Here is a 24313-nt window from a genome sequence, read left to right as displayed (position 1 = left end):
TTGCGGGAGTATCCCGGAATAACGGAAACACAGTCCGCAATGTTTTTATGTTTTATTACTATTTGCGGTGAAGTATATTTATATATTTGATGTAAATTTATTGAGTAAAGATTACAGATTATAGTGACATAATTACGGTACATATATTTTTTAGATTTTAGTCTCATAATTGAGTACGAAATGTATACTCGTTGAGTAATACGTGCGAAATATTGGAGTGTGGCATCGACATTAAATTTGTTTTATTTCACAAAATTAAAGCACAAAGGTTACTTATTTCGATGTTTTGAGTATAATTGTTATATAATCTTCCAATGTACTAAGAAAAAAATCTTGTTTGTCTTTTAATATAGCCTTCGTTTTGACTGCCGTAATTAAGTACACGACTTTATATGAGTGTATCTTATTCCGGTATGCCTATATAAAGTATATTAAAATATAAAAACACAAAATAAGGTATAGATACCCGACTATTATGTTTTTAAACTTCCTTAGTTAACTAAAAATCTTTATACCGCATATTGGTTTGTCCGTCAGTCAGTCTGTCCGTCTACGATTTAGCTCAATCATTATTACTACTATTAGAAAGCTAAAATTTACATGAGGATAATACATAATAGGATAGACATATATAAATATAAAATAGTACAAATTAGTCAGACAGTCAATCTGTGTAAGAACGGCCTATAATATTTATTTATTGAGTACTATTACTATATATTACTATAATATTTATTTATTGAGTATACTTGAATAACGTATCACCACCATATATGTATACGGTGTAGCTCAGTGATCACCAGTACCAAAAAACTGAAATTTTCACGAGTACCGTGCAATTTTTATAACCGGCAATAGCTTCTGGATTGAAATTAAATTTTGAAAAAAAAACCCCGACATTGTAAAGCGTTTTTCATCAAACATGGCTAAGAACACTCTCGACTAATTCAGCTTTCAAACGAAAAAAACTAATCTAAATTGGTTCATCCATTCGAAAGCGATGCCTTAGACAGACAGTAAAACATAACACCCTGTCATTATATCATACAATAGTTATACCGTAAAATATCATATTTCCCATCCCACCCCAACCCATCAAAACATTGCCAATTATAAAAAATACACTCTGTATAAGCATCTAACAAAACGATATGTGCATTTATATATTTATGTAAACAATATTTTTAATTCGTTTTTTTACATTATGCTTCAACAACGTGGACTTTAAAGGTATCCCGTAATTACGTACAATGACTCCCGGAATTGAAGCCATACCAAAATTGTATCCCGGAATAATGGGCAAACTAAGGGTTAAGTAAAACAACGGTAATTTCTATAAATTAGAAGTTACGATGCAAAATAGTGTCTTAAATCCGTCGTAGAAGACTTATCCTTAAAATAAAATAATTAACACGACTAGAAACTTCACATTTTTTTTACAATCCTCACTCAAAGTAGGAAACGTCTTAAGTTCCCGTAATATGGGACAGTTACCTTAATGGCACATATTATCTCATTTACATAACACTTAATATCGATCATATTACTTTTTTTGATATTGATTGTTGTAGAGTACCTACTAAAATACAGATATAAAACATAATATTTAGTAGTTTATTCACCGCAAGCTGCGTCTAGTCTACCTTATAAACTCGTCTTTGGCGCTGCTTCATCAAGATATTCATTAGAATCTTACTGGCATTTTATTTGTATCATTAATTGCATATAGTTTGCTACTTTGTTTTCCAGGCATATTGTACATATACTTATTGTTGGTTAAAGAACCGAGGCTAATTCCATTAAGGATATTTTCACCCAAAAACATACTTATAATGTCATTTTGCAGAGGTAAAATGAATTGTATTATTTTTTTCAATTATCTGTCTGGGTATATCTAATTTGTGTAAATAACTAAATAAAAAAAAACACGATATGGTTTCACCAATATTTAGTATAGTATTGGAATATTTGGCATGACTTCGTTGTATAAATAAACAAAAAATAATAATATTTACAGCATCGCAGAATCCGTTTTATCAAGCGCGTTTTCAGATTACCATCCTCCGTAATGCGCGCCATACCCAAGTCCATGGCCCAATCCGAGACCGGCGAAGCCCAGACCGTTGCCGAGACTTAGACCGTGAGCGCCGTAGCCGAGACCGAGAGCGTGGGCGCCATAGGCGACGGCGCCGTGGGCAATGGGGGCAGAATAGTGAGCAACAGGCGCGGCGTGGGCGATGTGGGAAGAGTAGGAAGCAGCGTGGCCAGCGTACGCCAAGGGAGCGGTGTGGGCCAAGGGAGCGGCGTGCGCCAAGGAGCGGCGTGGGCAAGAGGAGCGGCGTATACTACAGGTGCGGCGTGAGCCGCAATGGTGATCGGAGCTGGGTGTACACCAGGACTTTTCCTGACAACAGCGTTGAACCCAGTATGCGCGTCAGCGGCGTAGTCAACGATCCTCTTCGAGCCGTCAGACTCTAGTAGCGAGTATTGTCCGCGCACGCTGTCATCCACGCGGGTTTCGTGCTGATTTTTCACGTCGCCTGTGTGGGGTCCGACACGCCGTAGGAATACTGGTAGCCTCCGTGGGAGGGACTGCTTTGGGCGACCGCCACGAATAGAGCGAGGACTGTGATCTGAGGAATATAATGTTGTTGTAAGTCTTTCGTTGTTGTATTTCCAAAAACTAGTTCACAAGCATATTTTATAATTTTTTTTTTTTTATACTACGTCGGTGGCAAACAAGTATACGGCCCGCCTGATGTAAAGCGGTCACCGTAACCTATGGACGCCTGCAACTCAAACAGTGTCACATGCGCGTTGCCACCCCATTAGAAACTTGTACATTCCCTTTTGCTGTGTTAAGTACACAGCAAAAAGGAGTGTACAAGTTCTAAGGAGGGTTCGGGTTGCCGACGACTCAAAGGACAATAAACGGAACAAGTTAGTTCCGTAAGTCCTCCCGTCATCAGCACACCGCACCCCCGTTGAGCTCTGGCAGCCTTACTCACCGACAGGAACACAACACTATGAGTAGGGTCTAGTGCTATTTGGCTGTTACCCCAGTTGGGCTCTGCTCTAGATTCGAGCGAGACGATATCCGCTGTGCTGTGCCCTACCACACAAAGCGGAATATCATTCGCTATGCCCTACCTCCTATAATCCAAGGTTTCAAAAATACCAATGATAAATAGGTCGTGTAAATATCCTATTTTTGGAACACTGGCTTGTAATCACACGAACTTGACCGTACTTGAAAAGACAGCCAACGTTTCAGGAAATTTCACTTTTTACACTGACAGACTTTATTCATGTGACATCTTATTAGCATGGCTCGAATCGGGCCTCAAGACTTTTTAGTCCTTATTTGTGTCCTGTTCCAAACACCGAAGCTAAACAGATATATAAACGGAAACTATGCAAATGAGAAATCAATAGTCGTAATTGAATGCGTATTTGATAGAACATTATCTTGTTTGAATAAATAATTCCGTTTATAAATAATGATCTTTTGAACGCGCCAGATAAAATCGTAACCAACAGCTCAATTTCACGTCCGTTGGTTCGAATTAACGCACGAGTATTTTTTAATTAATTAAACTCAACGATTTACTTAATCGATATTTACCTTTGAAAACATGTTTGTATTTGTTGTTGTTGTTTGTTGTCTACTCCACGAATGATAACGGACCGGAGACGCATGTATTTATATGGTAGTTATTAAAATTAAAATGTACGAATATGCAACGCATTCCAAGCGCCTAAAGGAAATAAGAAACTTGGAGTGACCTACGCTCGCGGAAACCCCTTTCGGTTTTGGCTCATAAATAATGCTAATTCGGGCAAATATAATAAATATTATACAGTATTTTTTTGGTTCTAAGAAAGAGACGGCAAGGCTAGGTTAATACAATAATAAATAAATAATAATAAATATTGGGGACACCTTACACAGATCAACTTAGCCCCAAACTAAGCAACGCTTGTACTATGGGTGCTAAGCGACGATATACCTACTTAAATAGATAAATACATACTTATATACATAGAAAACATCCATGACTCAGGAACAAATATCTGTGCTCATCACACAAATAAATGCCCATACCGGGATTCGAACCCAGGACCGCGGCTTAGCAGGCAGGGTCACTACCGACTGAGCCAGACCGGTCGTCCAGACAATGATTGCCTTATTTGAAAAAAAAAATTGAAGACAAAAATGATTATGGAAAAACGGGAACAGGGAAAAATAATTCACAAAGAGATATTTGTATCAAACTTACCTTAAATCACTTATGTGGGTACTTTACGTCTCTACATGGGTGTAACTGTAGTTATAATATAAAATGTATAAACCTACTGCTTTTTTAACTTTGTGTAAGAATATCAATAGGATAATCTCTCGTAAATATATTTTCTACATTATATTTTGTTTTCTCGGGTTCTTTTGTTGCTAGTCACATAGAATAGAAATATGATAGTTTTTGACAAACATTGACGCGGACTCACGCTCCCCCATCACTAAAATCACAAAACTTTTCTATATAGTTTCCTTCGTATATCTGTCTCGGAGTCAATAAAAAATAAGAACGAGTTTTATATCAAAATACATACATACATACATACAATCACGCCTGTTTCCCATGAAGGGGTAGGCAGAGCACATGAAACTACTAAAGTATCAGTGCCACTCTTGGAAAATAAGGGGTTGACAGAAAACGAGACTGTGACATTGCAGTGACAGGTTGCCAGCCTCTCGCCTACGCCACAATTTAACCCATATCCCACAGTCGCATTCTACGACACCCACGGGAAGAAAGGGGGTGGTGGAATTCTTAACCCGTCACCACACGGGCAAAAATATCAAAATATTGAAAACTATATTTTTTAATTATTATGACAACTCGAGAGCAGGCATAAGGGGAGGAGTTCTTGACAGAGACTAGGTAGGCTTGGTTACCGGTGGGTCACCTTCCTTGCGGGCGTGAATTTGTATGATGGTTTACGCATAATATACCTTTGCGAATCTAGCAGTGAATGTGTTTAATGGGTATTTTCAGAATTTGGGTCCCCCCAATTAGCAAAAGTTGTTAACAAAAATTAACTCGCAGTCAGTTTTGTGACTAAAAAAGCATAAAATCTGTCTAACAATTTACTTTTTTCACATTCTGAATGTAGATTATCGCTTAAAGTTTATGTAATTAACACAATTAAAACACTATTTTCATTGAAATTTCATTCTTAATTAAGTATCGTCACAAAACTGACTGTGAGTTAATTTTTGTTAACAACTTACGCTAATTGGGGGGTCCCAAATTCTGAAAATGCCCTAATCATAAAGTCCTGGCCTGACCAAATATTGTAGGAATGCAATATCTGATATGCAAAAGTTACGTTACATCTCATAACTCACAAGATTACAAAAAAAATGTTAGCTATGTATCCGTCATGCTTCAGTTCTGACCTTCAGCCGGCAAATATGGAGCCACAGAGCGAATATAAATAGTAATAAACTTCAGCAGTAATCAGTTGCAAGTAGAAATCGACCAAATAAACATACCAAAATGGTAGCGAAGGTAAGTTTTGAACTTACTTAGTTGGCGCGATGACCCAACATGAGTCTTGGCCTCCAACAGCATACCACTTCAACATTTCTCGGTCCTCGATATCACTGCATTATTTGATTTAAATTACAAATTGAAAGTCTTGGATGTACTTAGCTACTGTGTTTCTTAAATTCAAAGCAGTTCCATTTAATTTCAATTGGTTCAAATTCAAATGTAACATTTCTTTTGCAGTTCGTCGTTGTAGCCCTTCTAGTGGCAGCTGCGCAAGGCAGCGCTGTACACGGTGGAAACTATAACAGCTTCTCCTACGGAGTATCAGACCCTCACACCGGTGATGTGAAGAACCAGCACGAGACCCGTGTGGGTGACAGCGTGCGCGGGCAGTACTCGCTGCTGGACTCTGATGGCACGAAGCGTACTGTCGACTACGCTGCTGATCCTCATACTGGTTTTAACGCTGTCGTGCGTAAAGATCCTGTGATTGGACATGGTTATGGCGCTGGTTATGGATCTGGCTACGCAGCACATGTCGCTCCTGTAGCTCCCTTGGCGTACGCCGGTCACACTGCTCCCTTGGCATACGCCGGTCACACCGCTCCCTTGGCGTACGCCGGTCACGCCGCTCCCTTGGCGTACGCCGGTCACACCGCTCCCTTGGCGTACGCCGGTCACGCCGCTCCCTTGGCGTACGCCAGTCACGCCGCTCCCGTCGCTTACTCGTCTCACGTCTCCCACGGCGCTCCTCTAGCCCACTATGGTGCTAGCTTGGGCTATGGCAACCACGGTCTTGGACTCGGTTACAGCGGTCACGGTCTCGGTCTTGGTTACGGCAACGGTATTGGTTACGCCGCCGGTCTGGGATACGCTGGTGGGCTCGGATACGGCCGTGGTCTTGGCTATGGCGCCCATTATGGAGGATGGTAATCTAATCATTGAAAATACCAAACCAAAAATGATACTCAAAGGGAAAACTGTGATTTTTACTGAAGTAAATATTGTATTTATGAATAAATCGAATGAAATATAAAAGCATATTTATTAAGACCCCAAAAGAAGAACCCCGAAAATGTTATACTATATCTTAGGTAATTTGAACGAACTGTAGCTTAAAACTTGCCTATTACGTGCCTATTACGCTTGTCAAATATCATATTATACCTCCCTACAAAATAATTATACCAAGGACCTAATTATACAAAGCAAACCGTAACAAAACCTATTAAGTAGTATGCATTTTTATTACTAGCTTTTAGTTTTTTGCACCTGAGAGTCGAGGTAATATCTAGTAATAAAAGTTTAATCGGTGTGTTTACTTATGACAGGCTGGGTTATTGCTGAGTCATGTTATATTTCATATTAAGTATAGTATTGTTGGCAGCAATTAATTATTTCAACGACTTCGTGGCAGAGATACCTATATATTTTTTCAGTACAGATGGTGTTTTTTTTAAGCACTAGTGCGAGAAGTGGTTCATTATATGCCAGGTCGAAACATCGGAGGCTCATCTGTACTGAAAAACGTCGTACGATACACGTGCGAAAAGGAAATTCGTAACTCGTGTCGATTTAAAACACTCCCTTCGGTCGTGTTTTAATTTATCGCCACTCGTTTCGAACTTCCTTTTTTACGCACTTGTATCGTAATGTACTATTTTATACCATATCGGTGGCAAACAGGAATACGGTCTGCCGGATGGAAAGCGTTCACCGTAACCTATGGACGCCTGCAACTTAAGTGGTGTCACATGCGCAAACTTGTATAGGTAATTAGGTACTCCATTTTTTGAAGAATCAGTAGATAGGACAGAAACTGTCGGCTTAGCCGAAGTGACAATCGTTAATCACGCTCTGTTACTAGAAGATAAAATAATGGCATGAGTTACTATTTTATTAGCATACTATCAAGAGTAATTTATATAGGATTTACAGTCTCCATACTAGAAGTCATACCTAATTTTTTTAGCGCTACCTATTAAATACTCGTACTATCATAAATACACTGATGATGCCTAACAGTTTTTTTTTCAAAATGTGTAATGACGTGTTATCATGATATTAAAATAAAGAAGCATGTCATTTGTTCTTATAAAAACTAAAAACACGCAAAAATATTTGGGGAAAATATGATTTAGGCCACTTCCAGGCTGCGAAACAGCGCCATCTGGTTTTAAGCCTAAAAGGCTCATACATTTCAGGGGTACGCTTTTTTGTATGGGCTTTGTCTGTCTCGTATTATATATGGTCCTTGCATGCTATATTTGTTTATTTAGGTAGTAAAACTGCTAATATTTACTGGATAATTATGTTATGATGAGGATTATGTTTCGTTAGCCTTTTTGTCATGTGCAGATTCATAAAAATATCAAAATCACTTAGGTATTGTTATATCATGTATCTCTTCCGAAAGTCATAAACTATCAAAATATCTCGCAATGTCCTGTTGCCCTTGATTGAAAGCGTGCACCCAATCCGCATGACACAAGATACAAGAAGCAATCCTTTATTATATCTTATTTCATATTAATAAGGTACAAGAATGGTCATTAAAAGGATTTTGTCGTTTAGTATGACTATGACCAAAGATTAGTATTATTTATAACTCCGTATAAGATAAATAAAGTCAGAAAAATGCTAAAATTGCTAAGAGAAGGGGGCGATTTTTGAATCTCGCATACGAGATTTTGACACTAAAATACCGGTTGAAAACGGTGACTTGCTTACTATTTTCAGTGACAATATTCTGAATTCGAACGCGTGAGACTTAAAAATCGGCCCTCAGCACTGAAACTTAAGCAGTTTAAAATTAAACTGAAATTTGAATTAAAGAAAGTAAGGCTTGGTTATAGTAAGTACCTATCTTAGAAAAGAGTACCTATCTCAGAAATATAAAAAATATCCCCATTAAAGGTGGCTGGCGTCTTGCAACACTGGTCAAATTAAACAATTTGAACTCATATCATTTAAAACACTATGAGTCACAGTCTAAATTGAGGTTCTAAAAGTTTTGATTCCGAGTTGAGAGATGACAGATGTATTTGGAACGTGTCTACTGATTTGACTATAATCCTCTATATAGTTACCCATTCTCTTTGGCGTGACGCACGCACGCGGACGCGGTACTGACCTCCGAAACGTAAATGCACCGCTATGGTCGTATATAAATACTTGTACAAACCCTAAGTGTATCAGTTGCAAGTCGAAGTCGAGCAATACAATTACAATAATGGCTGCGAAGGTAAATTTAATATTATTTGAAATTAAGTGGGAATTTAAATTCATTCGGGATTTTTAACGGAATATGCAGTGGGGCACTCATGGTTAAAAACTGTTGCTAAACTAAAGCAGACATCAATAATAATACGGATTTAGAGCCCTTTCAAATTTATGCCAATATTTGTCTAAATAAAAACTCCAGTGCTACAGCAATTTGTTTTCTGCTTTCAGTTCGTCGTTGTAGCTCTTTTGGTGGCGGCCGCCCAGGGCAGCGCGATCCATGGCGGTAACTACAACAGCTTCTCCTACGGAGTGTCTGATCCTCATACTGGCGATATCAAGAGCCAGCACGAGACCCGCGTGGGCGACAGCGTGGTCGGGCAGTACTCGCTGCTGGACTCCGACGGCACGAAGCGCACCGTCGACTACGCCGCCGACGCGCACTCCGGCTTCAACGCCATCGTGCGCAAGGACCCCCTGATCCACGCCGCTCCCGTCGCCATCGCGCACGCCGCGCCCCTGGCCGTCGCTCACGCCGCTCCCCTGGCGTACGCCGCGCACGCCGCTCCCCTCGCCCACTCCGCCTACTCTACCCAGATCGCCCACGCCGCTCCCCTGGCGCACATCGCCCCCGTCGCCCACTCCGCCTACGCCGCTCCCATCGCGCACGGCGCCATCGGCTACGGTGCCCACGGTCTTGGTCTCGGTTACGCCGGTCATGGACTCGGGCTCGGCCATGGTCTCGGATACGGTCATGGACTCGCTTGGTAAATGTAGATTATGTGATTAGTGAATGAAGAACGGCTGTGTTGACAAATAAATGAAATATTTAATTTAAATTACATTTTATTTTCTTTTGTAATGCATTCCTCGCAATAAAACACAAGTTCAAAAAAAGGAAATTCGAAACGAGTGGTGATCACTTAAAACGTGACTGAAGGGAGAGTTTTCAATCAGCACGACTTACGATTTCGTACATGTATCGTACGAAGTTTACATTTCATAATATAAATCATTATGATCCTCTGGGCACTTGTCCACTAAACTCGTGTTGATTTAAAACACATCCTTCAGGGTTTCGAATTTCCATTTTCCTGTTTCTTTATTGTATTTAAGTCCTACAGAGACCGGAAAAGGGTCGCCGGCTAAGTGTAATAGACAAAATAACTGATGTTATAAAATAAAATAGGAAAAAAACAGCGTAAACATTTTTTTAAATGTTTGAACACATTAAAAATCAAATATTTCTTAGGCCCTATACGAGTTGTTGGCCCTTATATATTTTTTCATTGCTAAATAAATACTTACCCGTTGGTGACGGGTTAAGAATTTCACCACCCCCTTTTTTCCCGTGGGTGTCGTAGAAGTCGACTGTGGGATATGGGCTAAATTGTGGTGTAGGTGCTCTCGCCTACACAATTTCGATTTCTACCAACCCCTTTTTGCCAAGAGTGGCACTGAAACTTTAGTAGTTCATGTGCTCTGCCAACCCCTATATGGGATACAGGTGTGATTATGTATGTATGTAAATAAATACTATCACAAATTATATCTATGACTGGAAATTAGAAAAAGCAATATTTGCGGGCAACGTTTTATGAAATTGCTTTACAGTTTCCTCTAGAGTTCCGTCGCCTGCAACGTGAAACTTTGAAGCCTCTTTTTACAAGCGTAATGACAAAATTTCACATAAATTTCACATTATGTTTGAGAAAAGAGTTTATCCTACTATACACAGGCTGCTTTTAACCGGATTGGTTAACAAAAGAGTGCAACTACTAACATCAACTTACCTGTTTGACAGCGGCTGCCAGGTATTAAGGACCAAAAAAAGGTAAGCAACTGAGGTGCTGCATATTGCATATAGAGTACACGTTCTACTGGAGTTTGTTTCATTTGGTAAACCGTCGGTGAAATTAATAAAAATATTTATTTATCAAAGATTAAAAAAAAAATCTTGACCATTTTTATTGAGGTTGCCATATTAAGACATGTTCAGAAACTTACTTTATTTCATAAAATATTATTTTCATCTGATTAACACTTTGGTGAAGATCGAGCTTAGTACGGATCTTAGACTATTATTCACGGTGCAACCATTGAATCCCTGGTTAGAGCGCACCGCGCAAGCGTCACTCTACATTCCATCAGACATATCGGGTCACCCGAAGTGCTTAAAAATATCTGAATACTCTAGACGCCTTGACAATAGAGCCAATAGAGGTCAGATACTTGTGGCCACCTTGGCCGCTCAGATTTATCTGATGGCGACTGTTCAAGGTGGAACAGGTGTCCGTAGCCTAATGGCATTTCTGCGACGCGAAACGAAATGCCACTAAAGGTAGTCTGGCTCCGTCGCGCCAATACGCAAGAGCGATAGAGATAGATATCTACGAGCGTTTCGTTTCGTAAGCGTTTTGTGAGCGGCTATTCGGCTTCGGCTACGTACCCTGAATACTCTAGACGCCTTGGCAATAGCTCCGATTTATCTGATGGCGACTGTACAAGGTGGAACAGGTGTCCGTGGACGGGCCGCTGTCGAAGCCGGCGTTGCTGTGGTGGTTACATCCTACGTTATTCACATACTACGTGACGGGCTGACCACTGGATGGATAGAAACAATATGATTTATATTTTGGATTTCGTTTGTAATTAAATCACATTGAGATGTCCAGAAAGAAGTAGTAGTAGGAGGTAGCGTATAGCGAATGATATTCCGCTTTGTGTGGTATACACAGCACAGCGGATATCATCTCGCTCGAATCTAGAGCAGAGCCCAACTGTGGAAGTACAGAAGACCGCAGCCAAATAGCACTTAACCCCCATACTCATAGTCTTGTGTTCCAGCTGGTTAGTCAGGCTGCCAGAGCTCTTCTTTGGTAGCTAAGGAACAATATAGTTAAGAGAAAAATCATTATTTACCTTAGAAAGCAAGATTGTAATGTAAAAAAATTATCTACGCGCACGTAATAAGTTTTATCATATATGTACAGATATACCCCCTTCATTATTCATAAACGTTCACTAAAGTTATGAAGCCTATAAAGTGCGTTTGACCCTTTGACGCATTGCTGTGGTAGAAGGGACACGACGGGCGGATAACGGGGTTAGTCTAAATTCAGGTAAGAGGTAATGAGGAAATGATTGACCGTCAGTTCATTTTTAAAATTATTAGAAACGAAACAAATGACTGATCGATGAACTCAAACTCTATTTATTTCATTTTTTTCTGCGTTTGTATCGTATTATACTATTCTTGTATATTACCTATCGGTTAACCAGGAATGGATCACAAAAAAAAGTAATTTATAGTAAATATTTCATTTTATTTGTCAACACAGCCGTTCTTCATTCACTAATCACATAATCTACATTTACCAGGCGAGTCCATGACCGTATCCGAGACCATGGCCGAGCCCGAGTCCATGACCGGCGTAACCGAGACCAAGACCGTGGGCACCGTAGCCGATGGCGCCGTGCGCGATGGGAGCGGCGTAGGCGGAGTGGGCGACGGGGGCGATGTGCGCCAGGGGAGCGGCGTGGGCGATCTGGGTAGAGTAGGCGGAGTGGGCGAGGGGAGCGGCGTGCGCGGCGTACGCCAGGGGAGCGGCGTGAGCGACAGCCAGGGGAGCGGCGTGCGCGATGGCGACGGGAGCGGCGTGGATCAGGGGGTCCTTGCGCACGATGGCGTTGAAGCCGGAATGCGCGTCGGCGGCGTAGTCCACGGTGCGCTTCGTGCCGTCGGAGTCCAGCAGCGAGTACTGCCCGACCACGCTGTCGCCCACGCGGGTCTCGTGCTGGCTCTTGATATCGCCAGTATGGGGGTCTGAGACTCCGTAGGAGAAGCTGTTGTAGTTACCGCCATGGATCGCGCTGCCCTGGGCGGCCGCCACCAAAAGAGCTACAACGACGAACTGGAAAAGAAAACACAGTCGAATTTAAAAAACGGATAACATGACGCATGCTCTTACATTTACTTCGTGACACTTTTAAAAATACCTAAGGATAACCAAGTTTCATAAGTGAAAGTTCTCTTACTTTTGCTATTTTATGGTGTTTCTAAAATGTTGGATTATGGCAAAAAATTATATACTTTTTAATATTTCTCTTGCTTAATTTTTCATTTAAAACATTTTTTTAAAAATTACCTTCGCAGCCATTATGATAGGTGTGTATTGCTCGACTTCGAGTTGCAACTGATTAACTGCAGTACGTAACGAGTATTTATATTGCGGTCGGCACTGCTATAATATTTCGGAGGTCAAATTATAAGGCATTATCCGTGTAAAACGTACGTGTTAAATTACAGAGGGTCGTTGACATCATAATCTTTCTCGGAACTCTGAAATCGAAACAGACTTTCGGACTATATATTTTACCCATTTTATTATACCCATGTGATATAATTACCTATATATCTGCCTGGTGAAAGAAATGGTCAACGAAATAGTTCAGATCAGGAAACTGCTATAGTTTTTTTATGTTGTTGGTATATGTGTTGGGTGTCCAAAAATACCGGGACACAGTAGCTCCGGCATTCATCATAATATATTGGATAGTGGATTCCAATAATAAGATAATCTTTCTTACACTGTACTATTTGGTATCGTAGCGTTTTGGTTCATATTGCAAGTTCACAAAGTTAAACTTTAATGACTTAAACGTAGGTACTGGCGTTTATATGTTTGTCATAAGTCATAAACATTTATTGCATACGTATTAGACACATATGCCAGTGATTTATTTGCGATTGAATGAGGATCGTCGACAAATCACAAGTCGCCAGAAGTACCCGACTCACATAATATATGAAAGTTCCGTATTAAATTCCAATGAGTGTGACACCGCGAATACAAAAAATACTTACAAAGCTTAATCCGTTTCCTAGTATACATATAATATATTATGTAGAAATATTTGTAGTACAGGTACTACACATAAACAAAGATAAACTCATTGAAATATTGTGTAAATACTATGTGAATAAGCGCTGGTAGCCTAGCGGTAAGTACAAGCGACTTTAGTTCCGGAGGTCGCGGGTTCGAACCCCGGCTCGCACCAATGAGTTTTTCGGAATTTATGTGCGAAATGTCATTTGATATTTGCCAGTCGCTTTTCGGTGAAGGAAAACATCGTGAGGAAACCGGACTAATTCCAATAAGGTCTAGTTTACCCTTCGGGTTGGAAGGTCAGATGGCAGTCGCTTTCGTAAAAACTAGTGCCTACGCCAAATCTTGGGATTAGTTGTCAAAGCGGACCCCAGGCTCCCATGAGCCGTGGCAAATGGCGAGATAACGTAAGGAGGATGATATGTGAATAAACCCGTACCAAGCATGGATTTATAAATACGTAGTAAAATATATACATACATACATACATACAATCACGCCTGTATCCCATAAAGGGGTAGGCAGAACACATGAAACTACTAAAGCTTCAGTGCCACTCTTGGCAAATAAGGGGTTGAAAGAAAACGAAACTGCAGACATGACATTGCAGTTTGTGACAGGTTGCCAGCCTCTCGCCTAAAATTTTTTGAATACAATTTAACCCATGTCCCATAGCCGCCTTCTACGAAACACCCACGGGAAGAAAGGGGTGGTGAAATTCTTAACCCGTCACCACACAGGCTAAAATATATACAGTGAAGATATTTAATATTTTCATATTTAATAATTTATATATCACTCAATTACGCACATTGTCATACATAAGTGTTAAATTATAACTATTACCTTAATATTATCTTGTCTTATGTACAATAAAGTGTTTACATACATACATACATACATACCCTACTTATGTAATCTACCTTTATATATTGAAGTAAGTTTGGTTGAAGGAACTAACTTCTCTTCTCAGTATTTTTATACATTTGATTCTAAAATTGCTACTATGCAAGATATGCAGATAATGAGACCGGTCTGTTTCGATTTCCGAGTTTGCTTTAATCGTAATTCGAATGCAATCATGATGTCAACGACCGACCAAACTCCTGGTGCCGTAGCCGAATGGCATTTCTGCGCCGCGAAACGAAAACGAAGCGCCGCGAAAGGTAGTCTGGCTCTGTCGCGCCAATACGCACGAGCGATAGAGATAGATATCTACGAGCGTTTCGTTTCGTGAGCGTTTGTGCCATTCGGATATGTACCCTGGTCACTTTTAATTCATACAGACCCGTATAATTCTCATCATTTACTTAAGCGCTGAGGATTTCAACTCTCAGATAACCAGAGTAAATGTAACCCTAAATTTTAGGACATTGCGTACAACGGAGAACTTGTTTATGTTGGTTTTCGTGAGCGTTCGACTTGTCCAAGATGATTGTAATATCACATCGCTTTACTATCACTTGGCAAGGTCTCCGATTCACCTGACAAACAATATCGACGTAACTATACGGACAACGACAGATCTTGACCTCCGAAATGATATGGTGCAGACAATGATATAAATAGTTGATCCAGACCGAAGTCAATCAGTTGCAAGTCGAAGTCGAGCAATACACACTTATCATAATGGCTGCGAAGGTAAATTAGTTCCTTATTTTGACAATTGAACATTAGCATTTTAGCAAAAAGATCTGCAATAGCAGCCTGTTGCAAAATAAATATGGAATAGTCAATTTCAAATGGATTTGGTCCTTAAAAAAACCTTTGCAGCGTGGTCGCTTAAAGATATTCTGTTAGTAATGAATGTTTGTTTTTGTTTCAGTTCGTCGTTGTAGCTCTCTTGGTGGCGGCTGCTCAGGGCAGCGCTATCCACGGTGGAAATTACAACAGCTTCTCCTACGGAGTGTCTGATCCTCATACTGGCGATATCAAGAGCCAGCACGAGACCCGCGTGGGCGACAGCGTGGTCGGACAGTACTCGCTCCTGGACTCCGACGGTACCAAGCGCACCGTCGACTACGCCGCCGACGCGCACTCCGGCTTCAACGCCATCGTGCGCAAGGACCCCCTGATCCACGCCGCTCCCGTCGCCATCGCGCACGCCGCTCCCCTGGCGTACGCTGCCCATGCTGCTCCCATCGCGCACGCCGCGCCTCTGGCCATCGCCCACGCCGCTCCCCTGGCTCACGCCGCGTACGCCGCTCCCCTGGCTCACGCCGCGTACGCCGCTCCCCTGGCGCACACCGCCTACGCCGCTCCCATCGCTCATGGCGCCATCGCCTACGGCGCTCATGGAATCGGTCTTGGTTACGGCCATGGACTCGGTTACGGGCATGGACTTGGCTACGGTGCGCATTACTGAACAATAACACAACCCCAAACTGAAAGTAGACTGTGATGATTATTAAATAAATATAAAACATTAAAAAATTATGAACTTTTTTATTATTTTGGTTATATTAAGTATTTAGGTATACCCAGGTTCGTTCCTTTTGAACGAGAGCAAAATGGCGATTTGCACCAACTGATGACTGATAATCATGATCAACATCACATGAGACCTCCTCATATTATAAAGTACTTTTCAACGATGACAGAATGGTTTACTTAGATTTTACAGATTCGATGAATATATCATTTATTTAGTATTTTAAGGTATTCATTGTAAAAACTTGTTAATTTGGCATTGTTATGAAACCATGTGCAAAACTTACCTAAAACGCATCAATTAAATTTGGTTCGTGCGTGTCCAAGCGGAACCTTCGGTTTATTTGTCATTGACCAGTTTGAAGGTCAACTATGAGTAAGGCGATATAATATAGCGAATATGGCGCTATGCGTTTTCGTTTAAAATACACACGGATATTGTTAGCTACGCAACAAGTTAAGTATTTCTTAATCGTTGATATAAATACTTGTACGATCGCCATGGTACGAGTATATAAACAGGCCACGAAGTAAAAAGAAACATATCTGCTACTATGTACGTAGTGCGAGTTATTTTGTTACGGGCAAGTGCTAAATGTAGAAAAGCTTACACTGTAGCTTTCATTTCAGTGTGGGTTCAATATGCAGGCAATTAATGATTGATGACCATTTCTTCGCTCCGTTTATAAAGAAGATAAAAAAATTGGGAGTTATAGTTATTTGTTATACAAGGGTGCAAAGTTGTATTTTAACGCCGAGTGTGGAATTGAAAAACGAGCAAGTGAAAGGATTCTATAGTTGAACCACGAGCGAAGCGAGTGGTTCGAGAATAGAATCCTGAACTTGCGAGTTTTTTAACACACGAGAAGTAAAATACATTTGCACCCGAGTGTAACACAAAACTTTTCCCCCCTCACTATAGCGAGGAAACTACAACGCAAAAAATACGTTTATCACTGCTTCCAGTAGTTCCACAGGTGGTAAATCATCTTTATTACTAGATTCACCTACTTTTATCAATTTTAAAGCAGTTAATTTGACTTTATTCAAGGTCAAATTACTTTACCCACTAGTGGATAGAATGCGTTTTTACCCGCTGGTATTAAAGGACAAAACATGTGTTTCCGAGCTAGTGAGGGGAAAAAAAGATAGTTAGTTTTCCATGAGATTCAGACCAATTCAAATGTATGGTAGCAGACATCGATCTGGGGGCCGATTTTTGAATCTCACGGCGTTCGAATTCAGAAAATTGTCACTGAAAAAAGTAGGCAATTTCGGTGACAATTTTCTGAATTCGAACGCCGTGAGATTCAAAAATCGGCCCCCTGGTATAAAAATAATATTGGAAGCATGTTGAATTCGTTAGCTTTCGTTCAAGCGTTCACATCGATGTCCTTGCAAATATTAGTGCTAGCCCTTCGGAGCGTACTGAATGAGCACTGCAACTAATGCATTAGCTACAATAATACATACGAGTAGGTCAGCAATAAAGTCATACACCTATGTTGGCTAAAGTAGTATTGAACACATGTCATGAACTTGTTCAGTGAAGTGACCAAATAATAATTAACCCGTTCACTGTTCATAGGTAGGGGCTATGGGTCAGGGAAATTCTTATTACGATTTTCAATTCCGAGCGGGACGTTATATTGATTAAAGGTAGTTTTAACTTATTATTCATGGTAAGTATTAAATCAACTATTTCCAGTAACATTCATAGCTGGTAATGTCGATATACACCCTGTTTTTATTGAATTCCGTTAACTTTAAGGGAAGGTTCTGTAGATCAAATACAACTAATTTCTCTAAGAAACTAGCGTCTTATCTTAACTCTTACGGTTATAGAGTTATTTAAAAAATAAAGTAAATTACTGAACACATGACAGCCTTTACCAATTCCTAATGTTATTTGTTTTGACATGTGCTGTCAATCACTTGACACTAACATGAATGTTATTCTTAAGGGTCTCTCACACTAATAAATTCATATATCCGTAGGGTCTCTCACACTAATAAATTCATATATCATATGTTCCTAATAATGAATATAGCTACGTGTCAAATTTAACGGAAAACAAAAGAAACACGGCGTACATCACACCCCAACGTATTAAATCCACAGTGCTGCTCAAAAATTAAGTTACGACGCTCATTACAGACAGGTAAACCTTCATGCGTAATGTAGTCATTATATTTATGTCATCTCAGGCAGCCTTATAGATATGAAGGTACCTGAAATACCACTTAACGGGTGTATGAATTTGGGCATTAAATAATTGACGAAGCACTTTAGATTAAAACGCGTATTTTCATGGTTCTTACATTTATTTTACACATTGCTTATTGGTATCAGTGGAGGTCAATTTATTGAAATGGAGTTTGCGAATATCACGTACAGGGGGGTTACCATGACGTGCTAAAGCCGTTCAGTTTAGGTTGAGAGAGAGGGACGGAGCTATGTAACTGCTATAGTTGTGTCCCTTTCTCTCAACCTAAACTGAACGTCTTTAGTACGTCATGGTAACCCCCCAGGTATTAAGTCATAGTCATTGAGTAGGTACTTGTTGAGATCCGTGTTGGGAGCCGTGGCAAAACTAGCTACCAATTACTGCAATTTGCTCAAATGTTACGTTAATTATTTTCATTGGTTACTTGAGCCTAGTCATTCCTTTGTTTTGAAGGTCAGTTTTGTTGCCTGTTTTTTTTCATTGAGTATTTTTTTGGGTCACTTGTGTTTGCGGAGTTTTATACAAAATATATAATTCATACATACTAGTGCCTACGCCAAATCCTGGGATTAGTTGTCAAAGCGGACCCCAGGCTCCCATGAGCCGTAGCAAATGCCGGGATAACGCAAGGAGGATGATGATGATATAATTTATACAATTATACTCGTCATAATTATTGCGTCGAAATATCGGGAGCTCGACAAAAATCAAAAAGGTAATCACGGTCTATATCCCGGTCAATATAAGTCTAACAATTATACTACTCTTAAACCTAATACATAATCGTTTCTTATTTATCAGTCGGCTTTGCATTGGAGAATCTGTTAACTATGTCTCTTTGAAAACCCTTGTATTTTAGTAGGTACTAAAACTACATCTATTACGAGATGAGCTTTCATGATAGTTTCAATTTCTGTTAGTATTGTAACAGTTCACTCATTTAGGCAGTTCAAAGGAATTTGAAGGTGTAGAAAAACAATAGAACTTTAATTTAATGTCATTTATTTGACGTAATCACAGCAGTTTCGTAGCCATGGTAAAAACCCATAGCATATTTGAGTATTTATTATCTAGGATAATTTAGTGTCTAGTAGTGGGAGTATCCCAAATGGCCGGCGTATCCGAGTCCATGAGCGCCATGGGCGACATGAGCGAGGGGGGCGGCGTAGGCACCGTGGGCGTAGGCGGTGTGCGCCAGGGGAGCGGCGTATGCGTGGGCAAGGGGGGCACCGTGGGCGACGCTGGTGGCGTACGCGAGGGGAGCGCCGTGGGCGACGTGGGCGAGAGGAGCGGCGTGCGCGGCATACGCCAGGGGAGCGGCGTGCGCGGCGTAAGCCACGGGAGCGGCGTGAGCGACGGCCAGAGGAGCGGCGTGGGCAACGGCAACAGGCGCGGCGTGGATCAGAGGGTCCTTGCGCACGACGGCGTTGAAGCCAGAGTGGGCATCAGCGGCGTAGTCGACGGTGCGCTTCGTGCCGTCGGAGTCCAGCAGCGAGTACTGCCCGACCACGCTGTCGCCCACGCGGGTCTCGTGTTGACTCTTCACGTCACCGGTGTGGGGGTCCGACACTCCGTAGGAGAAGCTGTTGTAATTTCCACCGTGGATGGCGCTGCCCTGAGCAGCCGCCACCAAGAGAGCTACAACGACGAACTGCAAAGGAATAAAGTTCTATTAGTTTAATATGATTTGGTGTGTACCGTAGTATACTCTTGTTTTAAGTAGAATTTTACTGTTATATTTATGACTAGAATTTGTAACAATTTTCACTTTCATTTTCATGTTTTGCTTGTATAACCATAATCTACTAAATAATATGTAAGTGTCAATAAACTTCCATAACTATTGAAAATAAACTATACATAATATATTGTTATAAAATTTAATTTATAAATGAATGTAATTTGAACTAAGTATTTACTTAAGACTGTAATCAAAAAAATATGCATAATAGTTATAAATTTCACATGTAAAAACATTTCGACTATTAAAATAATGTAATATTGATGTGCAAATTAAATCTAAAATGCTCGAATTAGTTACCTTAGCTGCCATTTCGATAAGTTTATTTGTTGCACAGTGAACTGCGAATGATTAATCCTGGTTTTTGCTCCGCCTTTTTATATGACTCCCGTACAATCGCTGGCAGCTAATAATAGGAAGTAAAAGACACGTATACGCTCTAGGCCGAACTATGGTTTTTTAAGCGTCACTTTTCGTCTACGCTACGGTATGCGGAACTTAACTCGGACCACGCGACCAAACATTTAGTTACACTCAGCCCGCTTGGACGTAAAGGAAACAATTATATTTATTATGCATCAAAATTAGGCGGTGACCTTCAGATGCTAGATAATCTAAAGTTTTGTTTCAAGTTGCGTACCTACTCCAATAACTGTGTTAATTAGCCCATTTGCATTGAAGCTAATCGTGTCGAGTTTGCAACATTAGTAATTACATCAAAGAAACAAAGAAGATTGAGATAGAATCTGTTTATTTACAAAATCGGTGCCAATTGGAAATGCCTAATACAGTTTAGTAGAATCGTCCGTAGGGGTATCCGAATCGGGCGTAAGGGTAGGCGCCATAGGCGGCATAAGGAGCGGCGTAGGGGATTGTGGCGGCGTAGGGGATTTTGGCGGCGTAGGAGATGGGGGCAGCGTAGGAGATGGGGGCAGCAGCGATCAGAGCGGGGTCCTTGCGGACAACGGCGTTGAATCCGCCAGCGCCGGCAGCGTAGTCGACAGTCCTGCGGGTGCCATCGGACTCAAGAAGCGAGTACTGTCCCTGGACGTTGTCGCCGGCGCGGGTCTCGACCTGGTTCTTGAAGTCTCCCGTGTAGGGGTCAGCTACTCCATAGGAGAAGCTGGAGAGAGAGCTGGCGGAGGCCGCTGCCACGAAGGCGAGGACAATGACGAACTGGAACGAAGGGTTTCGTAATCAGACAAGATGATGGTGAAGGCTGAGATTGTATCTAGGGTTGTATTTTATGAGTTTATTAAAGGGCAGATTTTAATGATCTGTTTTCAAGAATGTAATAATGCTACGGATGTGTTGATTAATGATTTCTTGATAGCTTACGATGAATTTTAATTATTTGAACTTTGGGTGGTATGATTTTATAGGTATTTGTTTACAAAATATAATATAATTCTTAGTCACAGTTGATGATTTAAAAGCTTTAAGGTTACATTATTAATGACAATATTATTTTTAGAAAGGATAATATTTGACAAAAATATCTTAGAAATTTCAAATTTCTAATGTGATATGTACCTAAATGAGGAAAATAATGGATTATAAAAGCTTACCTTCGCAACCATGTTGAAATGAGGATAGGTAGTTGTGACTACGTCGGTAAGTCCAGAAGATCTGATGCTTCTGTCGAAGATCTACCGGCTTTTTATACCTATCATCACAAATCCCACTTGCCCGAGATCTTGTTTCGAATCAGGAAATACCTAAAAGTCAAGACCGGCGGGGCGACGCTCGGGAAAGGTCTTGGACTTGTTTAATGAAATGTTTCGATCTTAATTTCCCTTTGTACATAAATCATGTTGTTTTCTTCACCATAGTTGTCCTGTTGAAACTGGTTTGGCGGAATTTCAAAAGGATTCGTTGGGTCCAAATTTCTTGCCCTTAACTTTTTTAATGAGCATTTCTTTATTCTGTGGTCGTGCAGTCATTTTTATTTTGGTAAATTAAAGTATGAGTAGTGATTGAGTTTCTGAACAAACTAAGGGTAAATTGCATGTTTGTATACTTTGCACAATACAATCTAACGTTAAACATAAGTGTGCCTGCCGAGGTTTTCCCGAAGGTTTACAGTTCTTCAAAAAAGGAGTGTGCAGATTTTTAAAGGGTCGGTAACGCGCATGTACACCTCTGGAGTTGCAAGCGTCCATAGGCAATGGTAACTGCTTACTTGCTGCTTAGCCACCATGTGGTAAAAAACCCTCCGTTTTCTTTGCAGAAACAGTCGTTTCAATTATAGCCGGATCCTGTTGTAGGTACTGTACTCATACATCTAAATCATCAGTGAAAAAATAAAACATTCTTTAGAGTTCTTGCATTGCGCTCAACTCATGTATGTAAGTATTCATGTAGGTACTTATCAAGTATTTATCATAAAGCTAAGACGTCAGAAATCAAATCCGCAATAAAAATGTCAGGGCAAAAAAACGCAGAAATAATTGCAATAATTTACTTAACACATTGTGGTTATTAGTGTTATTACAGAACTTATAAAACCTTAGTTATGTCATGGCATCGGTATTACATTTCTTAGCCATTACTCAGGCAATTTCCCTCGTACAACTGAGCTCACAAATATCTTTACAGATCAACATTCCAGATATATGTATACACGACCATATTGACAGTCTTAGGAGATGTGTATGCATATTTTTGATACCTTGGATTGTAAAGATGTTTGTGAACTCGATCGTGCTATTTGTACCTAGATACCAAGGTTAGCTGGACCGGTCACCAATTATCTCTAGTTATTCTATCTACATGCTAAATACAAGTATTCAAGGCAGTAAGTTAAATGCAAATAAAATTGTCTAGATTCCTTCTAACAAATACATATTTGTATTGAGTTCATCTTTGATAAACTTTTAGTAACCAAAATAAAGGCGCACGCACCAAGGCGCAAGGGCGCAAGAATTAATGTGTATTTGAACACTTACATCAATAATGCTAACGAAAAGCTCTAAATTTTCCCCTTTGATTGTGAAATTGTGGAATTTTAAAATTAAGCAAATTTTGCGCCTTTTTTGTATACTTATAACAAAATTGCATAAAGATACAAAAATAATCATTGTGAAACGGATCATATCATTTCGAGTAAATTACTTTCCTAGTCTAAAAGTATTCATTCAGATCATAATTGCATCATTACATCCACGAAGACACATGATTAGGAACATGCAGCACCACCGAACTCCTCGAAATCGCCGGCACTTCTGTAGCTACTCTTATATTCCCAATATGACCGGAATCAGTTCTAACGTTTATATTCCCAATATGTCCATCAGTCTTAACATCAGCATTAAACCCAGTATGATCATCAGCTCTATAGTCCACCGTTCTTCGTACCCCATCAGGTTGTATAAGAGAGTACTGTCCGATAACAGTGTCAGCCCTCCTGCTTTCGTGTTGGCTCTTCACATCGCCCGTGTGTCTATCGTTGACTGAGTAGGAGAAGTCGTATGATGGCGTGTGGACGGGGTAAGGCTGGATGTCGATGGTAAGGGGTAAGGGGGACTGGTGGATGTACATGCAGCTTGCTGAGATGATTAGGGCTGAGAGTACTGCGATCTGTAACAAGAATAAGTTTTTTTCAGATTCAGATTTCCTTAAGGCTGAAATTAGATTAATCATACACTTAATAACTTAAGATTGAAATTATCGCTGTAAGCTCTACTTAGTAAGTAAGTGCTACTTTAATCACCTAAGGACCAACATTCAATAAGTCTACATTAAAGTATAATTTACTGTACTTAATAATTAGGTACCTTCTGAATCATGGCGCTGGCTTGATGGCTGTCCTGTGAACTATGATTAGTGCTCAATTTGCCCCGATTTATACCGAATGATGTGAAAAACAATCCTGCTTGCGCAAGAGTGTCGGGTGGCGGAGATTTGAGCCCTGTGGTCGCAGGTGTTCCGTTTCCGTTCGGATTTAAATTAGGTCTAGGTTTTTTTTTTAATACCTATGTAATACTGTAAGATTGTCAATTGGCTCGTACCAATGAGTTTTTTGGAAAATATGTGCGAAATGTCATTTGATATTTGCCAGTCGCTTTTCGGTGAAGGAAAACATCGTGAGGAAAACGGACTAATTCCAATAAGGCCTAGTTACCCTTCGGGTTGGAACTGTTGGAAGGTCAGATGGCAGTCGCTTTCGTAAAACTAGTTCCTACGCCAAATCTTGGGATTAGTTGTCAAAGCGGACCCCAGGCTCCCATGAGCCGTGGGAAATGCCGG

The 24313-nt window shown here is 40.4% G+C and overlaps 5 protein-coding genes and 1 pseudogene across 5 annotated transcripts; 2 read left to right on the top strand and 4 right to left on the bottom strand.

The window, feature by feature from the left end:
- Positions 1–1933: 1933 nt before the first annotated feature.
- LOC125227573 lies at positions 1934–3637 on the bottom strand (annotated as a pseudogene).
- Positions 3638–5530: 1893 nt separating this feature from the next.
- LOC125227572 (cuticle protein 19.8-like) lies at positions 5531–6593 on the top strand. The gene is made up of 2 exons (XM_048131913.1): positions 5531–5573; positions 5796–6593. Exons 1-2 carry the CDS (start codon positions 5562–5564, stop codon positions 6486–6488), a joined length of 705 nt encoding a protein of 234 aa, XP_047987870.1. The 5' UTR covers positions 5531–5561; the 3' UTR covers positions 6489–6593.
- A 2081-nt stretch (positions 6594–8674) lies between these two features.
- On the top strand, positions 8675–16102 carry LOC125227063. Its single transcript, XM_048131254.1, has 6 exons — positions 8675–8799; positions 9009–9544; positions 11625–11656; positions 12159–12601; positions 15245–15307; positions 15492–16102. The coding sequence occupies exons 1-6, from the start codon at positions 8788–8790 to the stop codon at positions 16029–16031; spliced, it is 1626 nt and encodes a 541-aa protein (XP_047987211.1). The 5' UTR covers positions 8675–8787; the 3' UTR covers positions 16032–16102.
- LOC125227577 (larval/pupal rigid cuticle protein 66-like) lies at positions 12080–12979 on the bottom strand. Its single transcript, XM_048131916.1, has 2 exons — positions 12926–12979; positions 12080–12691 (listed from the first exon to the last, which is right to left on the bottom strand). Exons 1-2 carry the CDS (start codon positions 12935–12937, stop codon positions 12152–12154), a joined length of 552 nt encoding a protein of 183 aa, XP_047987873.1. The 5' UTR covers positions 12938–12979; the 3' UTR covers positions 12080–12151.
- A 3207-nt stretch (positions 16103–19309) lies between the features above and the next one.
- Positions 19310–20485, bottom strand: LOC125227575 (larval/pupal rigid cuticle protein 66-like). The gene is made up of 2 exons (XM_048131914.1): positions 20366–20485; positions 19310–19975 (listed from the first exon to the last, which is right to left on the bottom strand). Exons 1-2 carry the CDS (start codon positions 20375–20377, stop codon positions 19412–19414), a joined length of 576 nt encoding a protein of 191 aa, XP_047987871.1. The 5' UTR covers positions 20378–20485; the 3' UTR covers positions 19310–19411.
- A 314-nt stretch (positions 20486–20799) lies between these two features.
- LOC125227578 (larval/pupal rigid cuticle protein 66-like) lies at positions 20800–21704 on the bottom strand. The gene is made up of 2 exons (XM_048131918.1): positions 21634–21704; positions 20800–21241 (listed from the first exon to the last, which is right to left on the bottom strand). Exons 1-2 carry the CDS (start codon positions 21643–21645, stop codon positions 20858–20860), a joined length of 396 nt encoding a protein of 131 aa, XP_047987875.1. The 5' UTR covers positions 21646–21704; the 3' UTR covers positions 20800–20857.
- Positions 21705–24313: the final 2609 nt, after the last annotated feature.

This window comes from Leguminivora glycinivorella, chromosome 6 (genome assembly GCF_023078275.1).
Source record: "Leguminivora glycinivorella isolate SPB_JAAS2020 chromosome 6, LegGlyc_1.1, whole genome shotgun sequence".
NCBI classification, from domain to species: Eukaryota; Metazoa; Arthropoda; class Insecta; order Lepidoptera; family Tortricidae; genus Leguminivora; species Leguminivora glycinivorella.
This window is presented reverse-complemented; position numbering and strand designations above follow the sequence as displayed.